This window comes from Trichomycterus rosablanca, chromosome 1, assembly GCF_030014385.1.
Source record: "Trichomycterus rosablanca isolate fTriRos1 chromosome 1, fTriRos1.hap1, whole genome shotgun sequence".
Classification (NCBI taxonomy): domain Eukaryota; kingdom Metazoa; phylum Chordata; class Actinopteri; order Siluriformes; family Trichomycteridae; genus Trichomycterus; species Trichomycterus rosablanca.
In genome coordinates, this window is record NC_085988.1 from 79,628,383 (window position 1) to 79,644,932 (window position 16,550).

General features: G+C 41.9%; 1 protein-coding gene across 3 annotated transcripts in view; it reads right to left on the bottom strand.

The window, feature by feature from the left end:
* LOC134315999 (kinesin-like protein KIF21A) overlaps positions 1-11,553 on the bottom strand; it is a 99,457-nt gene extending 87,904 nt beyond the window's left edge. For 2 of the 3 annotated variants that reach the window (XM_062996471.1, XM_062996470.1), the window contains exon 1: positions 11,223-11,553. In XM_062996471.1, the coding sequence (XP_062852541.1) occupies positions 11,223-11,266 (44 nt within the window). In that variant the 5' untranslated portion in view covers positions 11,267-11,553. The remainder of the gene's footprint in view (positions 1-11,222) is intronic. The other variant, XM_062996472.1, reaches the window with a different exon arrangement.
* Positions 11,554-16,550: the final 4,997 nt, after the last annotated feature.

Sequence of the window (16,550 nt, forward strand, 5' to 3'; positions counted from 1 at the left end):
AAAAAGTCTTTCCATTATTCTGAAACAGTGTAAACATAGAGTTAGAGGTTACTGTCAACGCTGTGATGGCACCACATTCTGATGAACTAAACATTTACATTTTCAGCATTTAGCAGACACATTTTTCCAAAGCGACTTACAGTACTGTGACAGTATATTGTCTGAGCAATTGAGGGTTAAGGACCTTGCTCAAGGGCCCAACAGTGGCAACCTGGCAGTGCTGGGGCTTGACCTTTGATAACTAGTCCAGTACCTTAGGCTACTAAGCTACACCTGCCCCCAAACCAAACCTTCCACCCAGTGCAGGTGTCCTCTTACCACAAGTGTCCTTTTTATTTTGTATGAAATGTGTTTTATTTTACAACAAGAACGCTCTGCCGTGTGGGTTTAGTAAACGTGGGATTGAGATCTAAAACAGAAACCTGGTCTAACCGCTTCACAGCTCACTAGTCCTGGGGACTTGGGGATTTCCAAAAGGGGGACCAACACAATATTAGGACAGTGGTCATCATGTTCATGCCTCATCGGTGTATAACTATAACATGTTCAGCAGCCGAAGTCTCGTATCAAGCGAGATTGGGCAAAAAATCCCACTTAAAACAACAACAGTTACTATCCTAAGTTTCTAAACCATTAAAAACTGTCATTAATAAAGACCGTGGTAAAAATGCCTCTGTCCTAACTTCTAAAATGCAAACCTGGTCTAACCGCTTCTCAGCTCACTAGTTCTGTCACCATGTCTGTGCTTTTTTTCAAACTAAGTCATATAAACAAATTTGTCACGATTGTGTCACGTCTGTGTAGACACCTGGCTGGCTGATTTCCACTGTTTGGATTTGAACACACCCACTTCATAATCAAATATTGTGTAAAAAATAGCTGTAGGATGTTTTACAATAGTGAAAAGCGAAGCAAAAGGAATTTAAATTACTGTAGTAATCAAAAGGTTTGTAGTTCAAGCACCATTACTGCCAGGTTGCTACTGTTGGGCCCCTGAGCAAGGCCCCTAACCCTCAATTGCTTAGACAGTATACTGTCATAGCACTGTACGTCGCTTTGGATAAAAAATGTCTGCTAAATGCCAAAAATGTAAATGTATATAAAAACTGTTGTCACTTAACACAGCTGCATTACAAAATGCGACCTGAAACTCTCACCGAAAAAAAGAAAGGCACTCATCAATTCTGTACAGAAATGCCACCCAGTTCTTTGAGCCCCAAGCTAACCTCATATACAACAAATAACAGAGGTAACATGCACAGTGGTCAGATGAGTCCATGTTTTAGGTCGTTTTCAAAGAAACACGTCGAGTTGAGACATATGCTGCCATCAAGGTGACGTCTTTACTTCAGCAATACGATGCCAAACATCATTTGTGTGCGCTACAACTTCATAGACTTCATAGCCTGTCTTCATAGACAAACAGCGCATATGCTTGACTGGCCTGCCTGCAGTCCAGATCTCTCTCTTTTTGAAAATGTATGGTGTATCATATAGGCATAACATTATGACCACTGACAGGTGAAGTGAATAACACTGATTATCTCTTCATCACGGCACCTGTTAGTAGGTGGGATATATTCAGCAGCAGGTGAACATTTTATCCTCAAACTTGATGTTAGAATCAGGAAAAATTGGCGAGCGTGAGGATTTGAGAGAGTTTTACAAGGGCCAAATTGTGATGTCTAGACGACTGGGTCAGAGCATCTCCAAAACTGCAGCTCTTGTGGGGTGTTCCCGGTCTGCAGTGGTCAGTATCTATCAAAAGTGGTCCAAGGAAGAAACAGTGGTAAACTGGCGACAGGGTCATGGGCGGCCAAGGCTCACTGATGCACGTGGGGAGCGAAGGCTGGCCCGTGTGGCCCGATCCAACAGACGAGCTACTGTAGCTCAAATTGCTGAAGAAGATACCACAGCATACTTTCAGGGGTCTAGCGGAGTCCATGCCTCGACGGGTCAGGGCTGTTTTGGCAGCAAAACGGGGACCAACACAATATTATGACGGTGGTTATAATGTTATGCCTAATCAGTGTGTAACTATAACATGTTGAACAGCTGAAGTCTCGTATCAAGCAAGATTGGGCAAAAAATTCTACTTAGAACAACAGTTAGTTCCCAAACTATTACAAACTGTCATTAATAAAGACCATGATATAAGATAGTGGTAGAAATGCCTCTGTCCTAACTTTTTTGAGTGTGTTGCATACTGCTTGATCTCTCTAATAATGACAGAACGTGAACTTTTGCACAGTCAGCCTCTTCAAAATCCACATTTGCTCATACAAGTTACGTGCGGTTCACCAGCCCCAAAGTACCCTGGATGGCTCAACAATCACCCCCTGACAGCTTCCTGGGTCAGAGTGCACACTGCACACATTGGCTGTTGCCACAATCAGGCCAGAGGTCAATCCAGAGCTGTCAGATCACTTCAGCCCCTGCCCCCATGAAGTGAGTGGAAAGCTGCCCAACACAAGGACACAGACTGTCGGCCACCTCCCGTCCCAAAGGCTTAACGCAGTGCTGATAACAGTGGAAATAAACTGTTAATTCATGCGTGATATTGTATTGGCTGGTCGGGGGAAAAGTGCTGAAAACACGAGATAAGGAATGATCTGGAATCCTACTGCTGTGTCCCAGAGGCTTCATGTGAACCACATTCGACATTCCAACATCACAACCTGCCCAAAAAACAGGAAAACTGTCATATTAGAAACAAAGCATGGGAACTAAATGGGTGGGTCTGAAAACCTAGTGTTCTACATAGATGCATTTTACATCGTCCTACGCTCCCGAGAAGACGGCTGTCTGAATTCTTAGCTACCTTATAATGCTCCTACTGAGGTGCCTTATTTCGACCAATGCCTAGTTCACACTACACGACTTCTGCCCTGATTTTCGCTCGGCTCGGAGGAAACTCGCCCCGCATTCGCTAGGTGTGAACTACTCAACAACTCGATCCGAGCAGCTCGCTGAGCACTCGGCGACCGAATGGAGATTTCTAGCATGTCAGATATCTGGATAGGTGTTTCCCGACTGGCAACGAGTGCTATGTCGAACAGCCAATGAGAACAAAAGACACGGGGTGAGGGGAGACGCAGGGGAGTGTAGCGATCTCTCGACATAGATGCATTTTACATCGTCCTACGCTCCCGAGAAGACGGCTGTCTGAATTCTTAGCTACCTTAAAATGCTCCTACTGAGGTGCCTTATTTCGACTAATGCCTGGTTCACACTACACGATTTTTTGCCCTGATTTTCGCTCGGTGACTGGTCGCCGCTAGATTTGCCGGCTTGGGAGCAACTCGGCAATCGCTCGGAGATCGAAACTCAGCTCTCAATCGCTATGTGTGAACTACCCACACACACACACAAGTTTTACAGTATTTCTGACCTTATCGTTCCCTACAAAACATAACACCAACATTGCAAAAAATATTTATTAACCTCCAACTCACTAAAGAACAATCCGTGCTGTTCGTGTTGCCAAATCCACTCAGATTCAGTATTTTTTCTACTTGACTTTACGCTGCACATCAGCGCACAAACAACTTCGATCGCTCACTACTTGTTGACGTGCATTTGTGGGCGTGGTATCATTAAACCCCTCATCACTCTTGCGTTTGTTTTCGTTGCATGCATTTTCTCCCCTTTTTCTCCCTTTTTAGCGCTTCCAGTTGCCCAATTGCATCATGCTTCCTCTCCACCAATGCCGATCCCCGCTCTGATTGCCGTATGCATCTTATCACCTACACTTTGACGAGTGCAGTGCAGCTCAGCACTGTGTACGGAGAGACACACCCTGAGAGCACTCTTTTCTCATCTGTGCAGGCGCCATCAATCAGTCATAATTGCACCAGTCATGGGAGAGAGACCCCATCCGGCTTAGTCCCGCCCATCTGAACAACAGGCCAATCGTTGTTCATGTGGCCGCTCGGCCTTAGCCGGCAGGCCGAGCTGAGATTCGATACGCTGTATTCGAGATCGCAGCTCTGGTTCCAGCGTGTGTTTTTATCGCTGCGCCACCTGAGCGGCCCTTACAGCAGAATCTTTAACACAGAATAATCTCCCAACTTAGTCAGCTACCAGGAGGATGAACCATTCAGGGTAAGCCGTGAGAAAAGTCACAAGAACAGCTGAACTTACTAGTAGGAAATGAAAGAAAGAAAGCACTGACCTGAACTTTTTCCATAATCATGGTACATCAGCAGAGATTATTCATTTACAAGCTCTGACTCTGCTTGTTTAATACCGAACGCCCTACGACTTCTACCACGTTTCCTTTTTTAAACACAACTGCTCATAAAGGTCAAACCAAGGCAAGCACTCGATTAGAAATGAAAACACCATTGTCTCCAAAACAAACTTGTAATTCAACTGACTGAAAGATCAACGTAACAAAGAGTGCTACTGTCCAGCCAACACTTTTTCAACATGAATGGTTTTGCTTCAGGCTGCTGGAGCACAGTGGCACTCAAAGCACCAGCAGCTGAGAGAGAGCAGTGTATAGAGAGACAGACACAGTCGGGCCCTTCAGCTGAGCCATTCATACAGTACTTACACTTATGAAACGCTTATAGACTGTTTGTCCAGAACTGAAATCACAGTCAGTGCCTTGAGTCAATTATCGCAACCAGGCAGTTTAGGTGGCGCAGAGATCTAACACGCTAGCCCAACACCACTGAGATCTCGAACTCTCGAATTCTCAAATCGGTTTTAGGCCGGACAGTCCGGCTTTTCAGCTGCCAGTCCTCCATTCACGCAACGCTAGGACGGACACTTAAAAATCCTCCTTTTGGAGTGAACTGGTTTCATTTCTGATTAATATTATCTGCCATTGGCTCAGGTACATGTCAAACAAATGCTTTTTATTTCATCGGTTTAACAGCCTCATTTGACTCCTTATAGAGCTACCACTGGCCAATCGGAGAATGTCCGCCCTCTAAATGCTAGTCTGTGATTGGGGGGTTGAATTTGTCCCGCCCGCTCTGTTATGTAAACACCGCTACCTGAGTCAGTCAATCAGCTCTCATGCTCACGAACACTGTAAAAATGCCAATTAGTAAACTTTTGGAGGCAGCGAGGAACGGACTTAAATATCAAAAGTAGACCCAACATTTGGTGAGTAAAACAGTAATTTGTTATAGAATTCTTGCTTAAATTGGTCAAAAACTCTGTTATATGGGTTCTGGATTCATTCTGTGTGTTGCAGTACCATGTCCCCCTGTTCCTAATATGATGTCCGGCTTTTGGGTGTAATGTCCTCCTTTTTGTTACTATGAATCTGGCCACCCTACTCACCCTCCTATTGGCCAGTCAGGGCAAAGGAATTCCTTACTGCTGCTGCAACTGTGAACTCTTCTGGCTGGTCAGAGGCGCCAAAGAGACGGGGGATAATGGAGATTAGTGCGAGACTCTCCGTATGCAATACTGGTCCCTGTGTGAACCCGCCTCAGGCAGGTGAAAAGAAGCAATTGGTTACATGAATCAGAGGAGCGTGTGTTAGGCACGACCGTCCTTGGTTAAAGTCGTGGTCTGCAACTGGGTAATTGGATATGACTAAACTGGGAGTAAAAAAGCATAAACATAATAAAAAACACAACATCATGTCCAGTTTAGTGAATCCCATCCCTTTAGCAATAAATAAGTTAAGATAATAAGATAAATGGAGGTCGCTGATCGCCCTCTCTTGCATGGCACCCCTACAACATCAGTCAAGGGTCCTACTAACTAACTAACTAACTAACTAACTATTTTAAGTTTTAAAACAAGAACGCTCTGCAGTGTCGTCATTTGGAGATGTGAAAACATAAAAAAATGTGGGTTAATTAATCTTTATTGTTTTAATCAAAGGCTGCATTAAATCTTGTTAAAAAACTAAGAAGACACAACAAGTGGGCCGCTCAGGTGGCGCAGCGGTAAAAACACACACTGGAACACCAGAGCTGGGATCTCGAATACACCGTATCGAGTCTCAGCTCTGCCTGCCGGCTGGGCTGAGCAGCCACATGAACAACGATTGGCCTGTTGTTCCGATATAGGTGGGACTAAGCCGGATAGGGTCTCCTCGTAACTGATGCAACTACGACCTCTGCTGGCTGATTGACGGTGCCTGCACAGAGATGAGAAAAGAGTGCTCTCAGGGTGTGTCTCTCCGTACACAACGCTGAGCTGCTCTGCACTCGTCAAAAAGTAGGTGACAAAATGCATACGGCTGCTGCCCACGTGTCGGAGGGGGCATGGGTTAGCTTCGTTCTCCTCAATCAGAGCGGGGATCGGCATTGGTGGAGAGGAAGCATGGCGTAATCGGGCAATTGGACGCGTTAAAAGGGAGAAAAAGGGGAGAAAATGCATAAATAAAATATATATATATAAAAAAGAAGACACAACAAGTGATTCCAGGATTAATACACAAATTGCTATCAAGACTGGCCAAGACTGGACTTTGGTGGAGTTAAGATTGGATTATAGAGCCCCAGTCAACTAGACAATTAGAGAAAATAATAATTTGAGACTTTTAAATCAGGACACAGTTTGTGATTGTCAAGCAGGGCAAATCTGCCTTAAACTATTTATTTTAAAGTCATATTTGATTTATGACCTTGTGCTTTGACCGCCCCATCCTTTCTAGTTTGTATAAGCGTATATGCATACGAAAGTATTGTGTATTTAGTCAGTGGCTCTGAGAAAAGCCAGAACTAGAGTTAATAATAATCCCTGAACGTATCTGCAGCATTAGCAACATAATACACTAATGAATTTTAAAGTCAGTCTTTGAAGCCAACAATGAATAAGGTGTTGTCAGCACATGGCACGACTCCAGCAGGCTCAGACAGGCCCTGGAACAGTGTGGATGATGAACTATCGAGAATACGAGCCCAAATGAGCATGTTATGAACCAGTCAAGACACCAGTCTGGCATATTTAATAGTACCTTTCACTGTCAGCGCAAGTGTTAGGAGTTGCCATGGTCTAATGAAAACAGAAAACGAAATGATGGATTGAGAATGTTCACAGTTGCTGGACATGTTTACCTGAATACCAACACGTAATCACACATAATATGTTTAAACTAGCTAAAGATCATTTATATCTAGATATGTCAAGAAAAAAAGGACGGCTTGCTGCCTCTGGGGCAATCCGTCCTCCCAGGGCGGTTCCATCCGGAGGCCCATAACACTGGGACACCAGGGTGCAGAAGACCGGACCGAGCGAGCCAGGATCACAGCTTTAGAGAAAAACAGGTGCGCCAACAAAAAAGCTGGCAAGTGTGAGAGGACAAACTGTGATTTAAAGAGGTGTTTAAGAGGGCAGCTGTAGCCTAGCGTTTAAGGTACTGGTCCAGTAATCAGAAGGTTGCCGGATCAAGCCTCACCACTGCCAGGTTGCCACTGTTGGGCCCTTGAGCAAGGCCCTTAACCCTCAATTGCTTAGATTGTATACTGTCAGAACTGTAAGTCACTTTGGATAAAGGCGTCTGCTAAATGCCGAAAATGTAAATGCAATCAATCTGCGCCTCCGTGCCCCCTCTGTCGCCAAAAATGGCAACGCAGAAAGACACGACTCCTGATGTTGGTCATCTGCTAAACTACTTCAGCAGCTGCTATGTTACAATAATAATTCTAAGTACCAATTTATTTTCGCAGCAAAAGCAGAGGGACCATTTTGCATAATTTCAAACCTTATTTCCTCCGAAGGCTAGACCATTTTGCAAAATGCAATAAAAACAAGAATCTGTGTTTTTAAAGTTTTCATTGACCAATATTGTATTTTGCTAATATATACAGTTGTCGAATCTGATGCCTGAAAAACACTCAAAAAAGTTGGAACAGGGCAAAATAAGAGTAAAATGTATATTAAACACTATTTAAAACTTTCCATGATAAGCTGGTAAATTGGTAACAGGTGAGGGTAACATGACTGGGAATGAAAATGGGATCCTCCGTCTTTGCAAGCAAACATGGGTTGTGGCTCACCACAAACTTCCTAACACAGTGGCTCGGTGGGTAGCACTGTCGCCTCACAGCAAGAAGGTCCTGGGTTCAATACCCAGGTGGGGCGGTCCGGGTCCTTTCTGTGTGGAGTTTGCATGTTCTCCCCATGTCTGTGTGGGTTTCCTCCCACAGTCCAAAGACATGCAAGTGAGGTAAATTGGAAATACGAAATTGTCCATGACTGTGTTCGATATAACCTTGTGAAGTGATGAGTAATGAGTCCATGTCATGAATGTAACCAAAAGTCCTAATAAACAAACAAACAAACCTAACCAGTTAGTTCTAAAAGAACATTTCTCAATACATGATTACACGTCATTTAGGTTTTCTACCATCTACCGAGCATAATACTGTGAAAAGATTCAAGAGAGTCAAATACAGAACTGGCACAATTGTCTATTATGTAGACATGATCACACTGTTATGTGGTTAACTGCTGTATAATGCACACACACAGATGTTTAAAATCTCAGAGCAGTTTATGCCGATTACAACATATCAGTATGACCCATGCAATGCTGCATTAAAACTCTACTTGCTTGTAAAGTGTCCCTAGCACAAGGATTCGATTCCCAAGCGACACTGACAGGACACTGACCAAGACATGACCAATAACCTCTGCATAGGTGACCAGCTGTTTTATAGCACTTTTTTGGGATAAGCACTTTCACCACTGGATCTCAGCGGTGGTGGGTCAGCGTACTAGATCACTGCACCACCCGTGTGCCAGCAACTTTTTTTAATAATTTGACAGGGTGTCAACATAATAACAAATTTGTCTTATTATGTTATGGGTGATATTTCTAAGAAATTGCCTAAATACATGTCAAACACCCCACATGTTACAGGTTTAGGCAGTTTCCATTCCACATGCACAGTTCATACTACAACGCTGTACACCTGCCTGACATGAGGTAGGTTTTGCTTTTCTCTCTCTCCTCACACACACTGTGGTGTTTGCTATGCAAAACTAATGTTTCCATATGAACTATGCCTCAGCATTTACTGAACACAGAGCAGAAGTGGTGACGTTTAGTCAGCAGGCAGTTTAAAGTCCAGACCTTCTACACACTGCATGCTGGGTCAAAGTTTGCCTTCGGTAACCAGAGAAGAACAGTCACACTGGAATAAAGTAACCTGAGCCAGGCTGCAGGTCTTTTGTCCTAAACAAAGCCTTCTTCAATAACAAAAGGGTACATGATACACCCTTACCTGTTTCCTGTTTTAGCCCTGGCATTATTGTGCTGCTTTCAAAGCACATCATCATGTTCTTAATACATGACAGTTACACACAGGTAGACGGAAAGGAGGTCAAGAAAACGGAACCAAAATCATACAAACATCGCTTGATAGACGGGCGCTTCTATAGGGTATGCTCAGTACAAAGGGTATAAGATGTTGGTATAGATCACATGTAAAACCATGAAATCCAGCCAACACGGCTGGTGACCCCAGTTATTCACTGTTGAAAAGAACTATTTGTCATCACATTTACAAACAAAAGAGATACATAAATTAAAATATGCAAAAAATGTGTTTGTTCTTGTTTCTACACTCACTGTCCATTTTATCATCTCCACTTACCATATAGAAGCACTTTGTAGTTCTACAATTACTGACTGTAGTCCATCTGTTTCTCTGCATGCTTTGTTAGCCCCCTTTCATGCTGTTCTTCAATGGTCAGGACTCCCACACTGACATGGTGGTGGTGTGTTAGTGTGTGTTGCGCTGGTATGAGTGGATCAGACACAGTAGCGCTGCTGGAGTTTTTAAATACCGTGTCCACTCACTGTCCACTCTATTAGACACTCCTACCTAGTTGGTCCACCTTGTCGATGTAAAGTCAGAGACGATCGCTCATCTATTGCTGCTGTTTGAGTCGGTCATCTTCTAGACCTTCATCAGTGGTCACAGGACGCTGCCCACAGGGGGCTGTTGGCTGGATATTTTTGGTTGGTGGACTATTCTCAGTCCAGCAGTGACAGTGAGGCGTTTAAAAACTCCATCAGCGCTGCTGTATCTTATCCATGTGTCTCATATCAGCACAACACACACTAACACACCACCACCATGTCAGTGTCACTGCAGTGCTGAGAATGACCCACCACCTAAATGATACCTGCTCTGTGGTGGTCCTGTGGGGGTCCTGACTATTGAAGAACAGCATGAAAAGGGGGCTAACAAAGCATGCAGAGAAACAGACGGACTACAGTCAGTAATTGTAGAACTACAAAGTGCTTCTATATGGTAAGTGGAGCTGATAAAACAACAAGGAGGTGGTTTTAATATTATGGCTGATCGGTGTACTCATACATAATATTTTGTGTTCTTCATACGAGTGACTATATGGATGATCTTGTGACCTGATGCTGCTTAGAGGTGGCTCAATTTTGTGATGTATACAGTGTGCTGTTAGAAGAAGAATGCCTTTATTTGTCATACATATACAGGTGTACAGTACTATACTAAAAGCTGAGGTCAGAGCACAGGTCAGCCGCTGTACTACGCCCCTGGAGCTGACAGGGTTAAGGGCCTTGCTGAAGGACCCAACAGTGTCTGCATAGCAGAGCTGGGATTCGAACGCTCAACCTTTCAATTGATATCCCAAAGCTCTACCCACTAGGTTACCACTGTCCCTCTTTAAGACTGTGAAGAGCATAGCATGTTTTACATCATTTTTACATCATACCCATCAAACCATTCAGTCACACTGGATGCCCTGTGGACTGAACCCTGAGCAATCCTATCAGGATAGAAATGATTCATCTTATTTAGTTATCAGTCAGAATGATTATGTATGGGTTTGTAGTGACACCTCCCTCTAAGGAGACACGTGGAAGCAGACAATGTCAGCAAAATACCCCCAATGTCTCCATGTTTTTCAACCATTTATGCAAATTCTTCAGTAGCATCCTGTCTGTTTGTGCCCAGAAAGACTCTTAACAAGTCAATGAGAATTTAAATACAAATAAGGATAAATATATAAACACAGTGCATTCAGACTCTCATTAACATAAAGGAATGTGTTCCAAATACCTTCCCATTACTATAAACATTACTACCCTGACTATAATGTACTGGGTGCCTATGTACGTACTATGGTAGCGATTAAGCCCAAACCCAACACACCATTCCAGGCTTTGTGGCTGGTACAGGTACATGGCGGAGAGGCGGGACCTAAATGAGCATCAGTGGGACAGAAGAGGTGAGGAGGTAAATTTAGGGACCTACCTTAAAGCCACCTGCACCGAACTTTCATCCTGTCCGGCCGACATGATCCGCACACAATAGAAAAACCGACAATAGCCGAGAATAGCCGAAAATAGCCGATCGTACGGGCTGCTCGGCTCGGCTGGCTGTGTTTCTTTTTATCGGCTTAAGCAGGTGGCGGCGATGTCGCTCCTTTTATTCTGCCGTCCTGCTCCTCCTCAGTGTTTAATAAAGAGCCAGGGTGTTTAACGTTTCTATTTAAATAAATAAATTATGTAAAATCCTCATATATATGTATTTAATCCGTTTTAAAAAGTCTCCATCGTCCTGTCTAATTCAGCCCCAGCTGAGCTTTGCTCTGCGCTCGAGCGGATTCATTCGTCCCAGGGGCGTGGCTTCATCGAGACCAACCGTCATTAGGCCACGCCCTCAATACACCCGGGTTGAGAAACAAATGTTGTGTGAACTAAACGACTTTATGATTTAAATCGAGTGCACTACGTAGGGTACAAAACATCCTCATTCTTACCCTATATAGTGCACTTATTTAGGGATTAAAGAGCTATTTGATTTCCGGCGCTCTTTGTGTCGCCCGTGTAAATAATTTGGCAAATTAAAAGGTATTTAGAGGCTAACACACTATTAAAAATGTATTAATTCATTAGTAATTTTTCGACTTTCATCAATACTAAGCAGATTTTATTGTGCTTTAATAGTAGTGGTCAAATTATTTGTTAGAATAGCGTCTATTTTATTAAGACCCGAAATATTTTTTGTTTAAATAATTATATAAATAAAATATTATAATATTAAAATATTAAAATATTAAAATATAATAATAATAATAATAATAATAATTATTATTATTATTATTAGTATTATTATTTAAATATTTTATTTATATAATTATTGAAACAAAAAATATTTCTGGTCTTAATTTCTCTATTTTATTAAGACCTGACATATTTTTGTTTAAATAATTATATAAATAAAATAATAAAATATTAAAATAATAAAATATTAAAATAATAAAATATTAAAATAATAAAATATTAAAATAATAATAATAATAATAATCCTTTCTGTGCGCAGTTTGCATGTTCTCCCCGTGTCCGCATGGGTTTCCTCCGGGTGCTCCGGTTTCCTCCCACAGTCCAAAAACATGCCACCAGGCTAATTGACACTGAATTGTCCTATAGATACCTAGCCGCTAGATGCACAAACCAGTGCATTGTAGCCCGGATGGAATAGGGAGGGTTGTGTCAGGAAGGGCATCCGGCGTAAAAATTGTGCCAAATAAATGCGGATCATGATCCACCGAGAGCCGGCCCTGTAACCGAATGGGACAAAGGCCGAGGAAGAAGAAGAAAGAAGATTATTATTATTATTTGCCAGTGTGTCACTCTGGAATTATTAGTATTAATTTTAGTAGTTTTAGTATTATTATAATAAAACGAAGAAGCACAAGCCAAAAAGCTTCAATAATAAAATTAACCAAATAAAACAACTAACATACTATGAGTTTATCTCATAGCATTATGTTGCACAATATATGTTCAGTATTATGTTCAGTTCTTGCACAACTGTTGTCACTTTTGTACACTTGGTTTACTTTAAATTGCTTCTATTTTTTAAGCAGTTGTAGCCTAGTGGTTAAGGTGCTGGACTAGTAATTGAAAAGTCACAGGTTTAAGCCCCACCACTGCCAGGTCGCCACTGTTGGGCCCTTGAGCAAGGCCCTTAACCCTTTCATTGCTTAGACTGTATACTGTCACAGTACTGTAAGTCGCTTTGGACAAACACGTCTGCTAAATGCTGAAAATGTAAATGTAAATTATATTTTAAGTTTTAGGGCAGTTGTAGCCTAGTGGTTAAGTTACTGGCCTAGTAATCAGAAGGTTGCCGGTTCAAGCCTCACCCTCCAGGTTGCAACTGTTGGGCCCTTGAGCAAGGCCCTTAAGCCTCGCTTTGGATGAAAGTGTCTGCTAAATGTAAGTTTCATTTTTAATTTTACATTTTCAAATTTTTTACACTTTTTACATTTTAAAACATTTGTATTTTTTGTATAAATATATATTGCTTGTACTGTGCATGACAATGTATGTGACAAATAAACCTTGATTTGATCTAATTTGATCAGAATGAGGTTAATAAAGAAAATGAAACACTACCCTCATTCAGTGCTTAAGCAGAAAAACAGCGCCACCGTGTGATCATTTTGCATTACTGCACAGCTCAATTGTGCCGTCATCTGAACATAAGGACACCTGTTCATCATGTGATTTTGGCAGGAGCCTGAATTTAAACGTCCACGACAGAAGCAATACAATAAGATGGGTAGTACCGAGGGTCTCAGTGACTTTTAACCTGGTGCTGCCATCGGATGCCACCTTTTCGACAGATCATTTACATTTCAGGCATGTTGGAGCTGCCCCAGTCAATGACATGCTGCCATTGTGAAGTGTTACACAGTTCTCATTTCACGAGTTTATTGTCATTATTCATTGACGGTTCCAGTTCCATTGGGAATCGCTGGTCCTAAAGCAGGAATACACTGGACAGTAGTGCTGATCCATTGCAGATCATCACTAGAGTTTACTCTGGTCTGGGTCATGGCGGGTCCAGGAAACACTGGAAAAATCTTTATCTGGTGCAGGGTAACAGTGGTGGTTTAGAGGATATATTGTTTTGAAATGATAGAAGAAAACCAGACTAAATAAAGGGTACCCATTTAGGAAAAATAGGCATTTTGTGAGTAGAAAGCATGTGCATTATTAAACTACATTAATATTTAAGTTTTTCCTTTAATATATTTAGATCTGAAATGTCATTATTATATTATTTAATACGTTTTGCATTAAAACCTGGGGCGTTCACATTTTTTGCTCATGTTCATGGGTTTTCTTTGGATACTTTGGTTTTCTTTCACTTCTCAAATACTGTAGGTAGCTGGTCTAAATTTCCTCTAGGCGTGAGTGTGTGTCATGTTTGCATTGCATTACTGCACAATAGTAATTGTAGAATAGAAAAATAGAAATAAAGAATAAAAAATGAAAGTAATACAAAGTACAAAACACAGTACACATGGTTAATGATTAAGGTTTTATTGTTTGCTTTGTAAACATTCAGACTATCACTTAGATAATGAACAGAATATACCCATAGTGTTAGTTATTTTAACATGCAAAAAGACATTGTCTTGTATTAAGATATTTGTTCATAATGCCATAGAGTAAAAAAGGTTTGAACTTGCTTAAAAAGTCTAAAAGAAAGGTTGCAAAAGCTTTGCTCAGATCATGCTGATTGTATTCATCCACCTCGCAGTAGGATGGAGTTCATATTACTTCTCATAAAACTGCACCCTCATTGTTAATTCATCACATCAGCAAAATGTCTCTTATCCTCCCATGTAGGGCTCAAGCTTTAGCCTTATAAAATCCTTCTATTTACAGATCCTGACATGTGACTTAAAGTCATCTTGCTATACACATCATTACGTACTGTAAAACGATGAACCAGGCCCTGATCTGATTTTATTCAGAAATGTAAAATAAACAAATTAATTTCTCACATAAAAAACATTACATTTAATATGTCATGAAGAGTTTTTACCCTCTGTGTTCACACAGCTATCAAGGCTACATGATGCAAAAAAATGATTATTAATATTAATTAGGGGTATTTTGTTCACTTAGGTGCCCCTACCTGCTGTTAGACCAAAAGCGAAATTATTAAATGGTTTGAAAACTACTAAATATCTACAAAATATACAAGTTAGCCACAGGCATATTAAGTGGTCAAAAGCTGCCTATTGGTCAGTTAGGTGTAACTAAACAGGGTTAAGAATGATCACTATAGGGTGCTCAGGTGGCAAAGTGGAAAAACGCTAGCACATTTTGAGCTTGTGAGTTCCAATCTTAGCTTTGCTATCAGCCAGCCAGGTGCCTGCACAGACAGCAATTGGCTCGGCCAAGGGAGGGAGGGCTGTAGGAATTCCTCATAACTGCTGCAATCACTACCTCTGCTGGCTGATAAATGGAGACAGGGAATAATAGAGATCAGTGACTCTCCGTGATCAGACTCTGCCTCGTACAGGTGAAAAAAAGTGGTTATGAGGCGCTCAGGTGGCGCAGCGGTAAAAACACATGTTGGAACACCAGAGCTGGAATCGCAAATACATCGTTATCGAGTCTCAGCTCTGCCTGCCGGCTGGGCTGAGCAGCCACATAAACAACGATTGACCTGTCGTTCAGATAGGGGTGGAATGTTAAAAAGCCGGATAGGGACACAGTGCTCGCAATTACGACCTCTGCTGGCTGATTGATGGCGCCTGCACAAAGACGGGAAAAGAGTGCTGTCAGGGTGTGTCTCTTTGTACACAGTGACACAGTGCTGATCCGCATTGCACTCGTCAAAGTGTGCAGCTCGATCCCGCTCTGATAGCTTCATACTCCTTAATCAGAGCGGGATCGGCATTGGTGGAGAGGAAGCATGACGCAATCGGGCAATTGGACGTGCTAAAAGGGAGAAAAAGGGGAGAAAAATGCATAAACAATATATATATATATATATATTGTTACAACCCTCCTCATGAGGTGTGCATGAAAATGATCACTGTAAGCAAACATGGCTTCACAGCAAAGCAGTAGCCTTAAATAAACAACATCCACAAATGGTGCCGACTTCTCTGGGCACAGCTCATCTGAGACGGACTGGCACATAGTGGAAATGTGCTATGGTCTGACAAGTTCATCTTTAAAATGCTTTGTGAAATAGTACACATTGTGTCCTCTGGTAAAAAAAAAAGAGGTAAAAGTCAATCGTGATTGTTACCAACGCAAAGTTCAAAAGGTTTTATCACAGTAAGTGTGTTAGTGCCAATGACCTGAGTAGCTGCACATCTGTAAAGGCAGCTTTAATTCTGAGGGGTACAGACACATTTCTGAGCAACAGATGCTGCCATCCAGATGTCGCCTTTTTCAGGGACGTCCCGACTTGTTTCAGCAGGACAACGTCAAGTAACATTCTGCATGTGTTATAACAAGCATGGCTTCATAGAAAGAAAGTGCAGATGCTAGAATTGCCTGCCTGCAGTCCGCTTCTGTCTCCCACTGAAATTGAGGTGCATTTGCAAATTCTTGCTGTCTGTAGATTTGTAAGTTTACAAATGTTGTTATTTTGTTGCTTTTGGCCCTTTTGCTTAACCGACTTGATAAATAATTTAAACTGTTGAATTGATCATATTTCGTACACCAGAGGTGGAAATATGGGAAAAATGCTTGTTTTTTTAGTAACAAAAAGGAAAACATACACCGACCAGGCATAACATTATGACCACTGTAGGTGGCC